Below are 5124 nucleotides of genomic sequence, written 5' to 3'. Positions count from 1 at the left end.
TTTCTCACACACAAACATGTACAAACTCTCTCTCTCTCTCTCCCATTCTTTCTCTCTCTCTCTCACTCTCTCTTTCACACACACATACACACTGTGACTCTGACCATAGTAGTGTTTACTGTTTATATTAGTGTTAAACTCATCCAAAACAAACACTGGAGCTGCATAATATGAGTGTGTGTGTGTGTGTGTGTGTGTGTGTGTGTGTCTACCACTGTATTGTTGTGTGTGTATGTATGATTTGAATCTGAATGCCATTTATTTCTGTCCTCCCTACTTCTGCTCTCTCTTTCTGTCTCTCTCTCTCTCACCCTCTGTTTTCTCTCTTTCTTTCTTTCTCTCTCTCTCTCTCTCTCTCTCTCTCTCCCTCAGTTCATTGTGCCACGCTGGCGGTGAACTTCGTGGGCTGTCTGGCGTGGATGTTTGGCGGTGGGGGCGTGACCAACTTTGGCATGTCCATCATGTGGCTGATCCTCTTCACGCCGTGCTCCTATGTGTGCTGGTTCAGACCCATCTACAAGGCCTTCAAGTATATACACACACACTCACAGACTCAAACCCATACACACACACACACACACACACACACACACATTGTACAAATACAGTCATAGGGGGCTTCATGTATATTCACAACCAATCTTTGCATTTCACACTATCTGTGTGTGTGTGTGTGTGTGTGTGTTTGTGTGTGTGTGTGTGTGTGTGTGTGTACAGGACAGACAGCTCATTCCACTTCATGGCCTTCTTCTTTGTCTTCATGGCTCAAGTATTCATCAGCATCATCCAGGCTATTGGAATCCCGGGCTGGGGAGTGTGGTAAGGGATGACACTCACACACACACACACACACACACACACACACACACACACACAAACACACAAACGAATTATCCTTTATTAAAAACACACACACACACACACACACACACACACACACACACACACACACATACATCTTGCTTATTCCAAGTAATTTCATCTCTTTCATGGTCTATTATTAAAGTTGATGTATTTCACATTTTTATTGGTTATGCCATTAAGCCATCTCAAGGCCACCGTACATGGGCCCTTTACTGTAAGAATGGTCCAGATGATTTGATTAGGTGGAGTTAATAATGGATTGCTGAAAATGTCACTGAGCTTATCCAATTGTGATTGCGGAGCGTCACATTAATGTCGCTTGCAATTACATTCCAAATGGCAGTGTGTGTGTGTGGTTGATGATTCTCAGATGAGAGTGCTAATTTAATCAGAAGGAGATATCATGGTTGTTGGCATCATGATGGCGGTTGGGCGCAGTTGAGAGCACTCACTGGACCGGGCTGGTTCTGAAGTGGCCACTGGGGGAGCTGAAGTGTCACGGGCAGTTTTGCAGGAGCGTGAAGTGGCTCTTGTGGCCTGGTGTCCTTCTGTGGCTGACTTCTCTTTCTTCTGTTTGTCTTGTGCTTTCTTGCTTTCTTTTCATCTTTACTTGCCCTCTTTTCCTCCCCTCTTTTCCCTTGTTTCTCTCCTCCTTCACTCCTCACCTCCTGTTCCTCTTTTCACCTCCTATTCTCCCTCTCTCTGCTCCTCTCCTCCTCTTCTTCTTCCTCCTCTCCTCTGCTCCTCTCCTTCTCCTCATCTCGCCCTCCCCTCTCCTCTCATCTTCTTCTCTTCTCTTCCTCTCATCTCTCCCTCTCCTCCTCTCCTCCTCCTCTCCTCTCTCCTTCCCTCATATTCTTTTCTCCTCCCCTCTCCTCCTCCTCTCCTCTCTCCTCCCCTCATCTTCTCTTCTCCTCCTCTTTTCTCCTCCTCTCTTCTCCTCTCTCCTCCTCCTCCTCACTCCTCCTATAGTGGCTGGTTGGGTACCATCTCCTTCTTTGGCACCAGCATCTTCTCCTCCATCATCATGCTTGTCCCCACTCTCATGTTCACTGCCATGGCAACGCTTTCCTTCATCGCCCTCACCAAGGTACCGTTAACACACACACACACCCTCATACATCAACCCACCCACAAGCACAGATTTGTACTCATTGACCTGCATACACGTCACTCAAACACACATAGGTTTGAGGGCTTTTCTTGGCAGGATTGACCTTGGTTAGACTCTGCATATGTTATTTCTCTGTATGGAAAATAAAGTCAATTTTCGATACACGTCTGTTATTAGTTCAATAACTAGTGTTGCGTGTTAAAACATATGACTAGTGAAACTCAAATGATTTTAGAAATATTTAGCCAAAGCCAAAAAGTGTTACTTTGTGCCCCGCGCTCCCCCACTGCTTGTGAAAGAAGGGGGCGGGGGAGGGGGGCTTAACGTGAAAAAGCTTAATGTCCCAAAATGGCAACAAGTCGTTTTACTCCTCGCAGGTCTTCATAATGGTAGGCTACAGGAAGTGGGGGGAGGGTATGGGATGACCAGACGATTGGGAAGACCATTTGTGCTATTCAGAAAGCATCTTCTATCGTCTTTCCAGGCGCACACAGCTCGTTACCATATAGCCTTGACTGCCTTAACAGATAGGCTCTGTTCTTGGGTTTGGCCTCACAGCGAACTCAACCCTCTTGTTGCTTGCAGTTTGTTAAATAAAGCGATGCAGATTACATTATTTATTTCTGATTAATTGCGTCTTTTGATGTCTTTTGCAACATCTGCTTGTTAGGCTGGGCTACTGTCAATGTCCTGTACAGGTAAATGTTCAACAATTGCTGGTGTAGGCCTACAGGCTATAATCAATTAGCTAAATCATTTGTCCAGCTGTTTAAACATTTTTTCGTGCTACATTCAAACGCAAAAAGTGCTTTGATATATTTTTCGTTGTCATTTGAATGGCAATCAGGCATGTTGCGGTTGCAATTTAAGTAAAATCACTCACTCTGCCGGCACTTGCCTTCATATTTATCTTTTCAAATTTGTGATATCACTCAAGTCTTGCTTTAGTTAATTAGCAAGTTACTACCAGAAGCCAAAAATCTGACTCTCTCACTAGCTCAAAAATGTCGTCATGTAGGCTACTTTTTAAATATTCAACAATCGGAAGCAGCTGCAATTGTAACAGGGCATTTTAAAAGAGACCTTTATGGATGCACTGCCCAGCTCGCGCACCCTCCTTCACAATGTTGAATGATGACACACACACAACTTGCAAAACATTAAACTGCTTTGAGTGAAGTGCGCTTGCGAGTTGCGTTCCTTCTGTAATTAATTATACTAGATGCTCTTCTTCACACAGTGGCAGTCCTAGCTTGTAGCCTAACATATTTTTTTGGAATCAATTCGTGGTGTGATTGACATCAGACTAGTCATTAGCTAGTTAGTTGTGCACTGTTTCCCACTCAGTAGTAAGGTAACAAACAGCCTACTCCGATAAATTCTATTTTTTTTGCCAATATTCTTGTCGCCCTCCCATAATTCTGAATATCTTTGCTCGCACATTATAGGAACTGTAACGTGATTAATGACACGTTACACCCAACTCTGCTCAGCTACGACTAGAGAAAGAATCTCCAATGTGTAAGTTCACTCCAAGTTGGCCTACCCCATAAACTGCATGGCAGTAGGCTATTTATATTTATCTACAAAATTACCACATGCGTTTGTTCAACTTCATGAAGCAGAACTACGCAGGCTATTTGCACACATTTTGTTTGCGCAAGAAAGAGAAAATACAGCGCACACGATTTTGGGCTGCACTTTGAAACTCGTTCAGGCGCCCCTACCTTGTTGCCTTTATGATTTCCTTATACATTTCTTATACTAAATAGGAAATGCAAACAATGACATGCCCAACCCTGGAACTGACTGACTCTCTATCTCTCTCTCTCGTGCTTGCGCGCGCTCTAAGCAGCCTACGTTTCAAATTATGGTAGCGGTAACGTTCAAGTTAGATCTGCTGCATGAAGGAGAGTGAGAGGAAACCAGTGTCCTGCTTTTATATTTAACAAATAGGTCCACCTCTTCTCACAGTTCCAATGCATGATCCGAATGGTATATTTGTTAGTCAACTTCGCAAAATACAGTCATAACATTCGGAGTCAGATACACTCGAAACATTCGGGGTTGAAGCCCCGGCAAAATCGTCTGGCGACGCCCCTGATAAGATATATAAACTCACGCTATTGTATTATCATATATGTTTGGTAATGGCTCAACTGTCTCTGATTGTTCTACTGACTTGGACTGACTTGGAAACTGCGTCATGGAAGCAGTAAGTCAAGTCACATCAAAAATAGTAGTGGCAGAACTCCCAAGTGACACCTTATGGTTGTTTGTGTCAACTGCAGTTTGTGTCATTTCTGCCGAGAAAATGGGGTGAGTGATTCATGAAGGAACCCCTCAAAACTTAACTGGTCCCCACTGTATGTTAGACACAAACACACACACACACACACACCCTCATACAGTACATCAACCCACCCACAAACACAGATTTGTACTAATTGACCTGCATACACATCACTCAAACACACATAAGCACACACACTCACACACACATAAGCACACACACACACACACACACACACACACACACACCCCCAGGAGAGCCCTCAAACGTGAAATCTAAAATACACATTTGTAAAGCTAAATCTTCAAGGGCACCTTGAATTCAATAGTTTTATTTTCTGAGGCAATGTCTTTCCAGTGAGCGTAGTCATCCAAGCAAGCCTCCACTGAACCCCCCCCCGCTCTTTCTCTTCCCCAGGTGCATAACTTCTACCGGGGCAGCGGGGGCAGCATGACCAAGGCCCAGGAGGAGTGGACCACGGGGGCCTGGAAGAGCCCAGTGGTGCAGCAGGCAGCACAGCAGGCAGCTATGGGGGCCATGGCCGGGGGCATGCAGGGAGCAGGACCGGGACCGCAGCAGCCCCAGTACTCCGCTCCGCCGCCCAGCTACGACTACGACAACCAGGTGTAGGAGGAGGAGGGGGAGAGGGGGAGGAAGGAAAGGGGAGGAAGGGATGAGAGGAGACGGGGAGAGGGAGAGGAGGAGAGAGACAGTGGAGGAGGGGAAGAAAGAGAAAGGGTGAGAGAAAGGTAAAAAAGGAGGGGGGTAAGTGGAGAGGAGAGGGGGAGAGGAAGACCAGGTGTGCAACATGGGAAAGGAGGAGAAGAGAGGAGGAGTAAGGGAAGAGAGAAGA

The 5124-nt window shown here is 45.6% G+C and overlaps 1 protein-coding gene across 1 annotated transcript in view; it reads left to right on the top strand.

The window, feature by feature from the left end:
* scamp5b (secretory carrier membrane protein 5b) overlaps positions 1–4923 on the top strand; it is an 11808-nt gene extending 6885 nt beyond the window's left edge. The window contains exons 4-7 of the mRNA XM_048231749.1: positions 373–529; positions 718–819; positions 1837–1954; positions 4689–4923. Coding sequence (XP_048087706.1) covers positions 373–529; positions 718–819; positions 1837–1954; positions 4689–4901 — 590 coding nt within the window. The 3' untranslated portion in view covers positions 4902–4923. The remainder of the gene's footprint in view (positions 1–372; positions 530–717; positions 820–1836; positions 1955–4688) is intronic.
* The last annotated feature ends 201 nt before the right edge of the window (positions 4924–5124 follow it).

The sequence above is a fragment of the Alosa alosa genome, chromosome 21 (assembly GCF_017589495.1).
Source record: "Alosa alosa isolate M-15738 ecotype Scorff River chromosome 21, AALO_Geno_1.1, whole genome shotgun sequence".
In the NCBI taxonomy this organism is placed as follows: Eukaryota; Metazoa; Chordata; class Actinopteri; order Clupeiformes; family Clupeidae; genus Alosa; species Alosa alosa.
The sequence above is the reverse complement of the archived record's forward strand: the minus strand, read 5'-3'. Positions and strand labels throughout refer to the sequence as shown.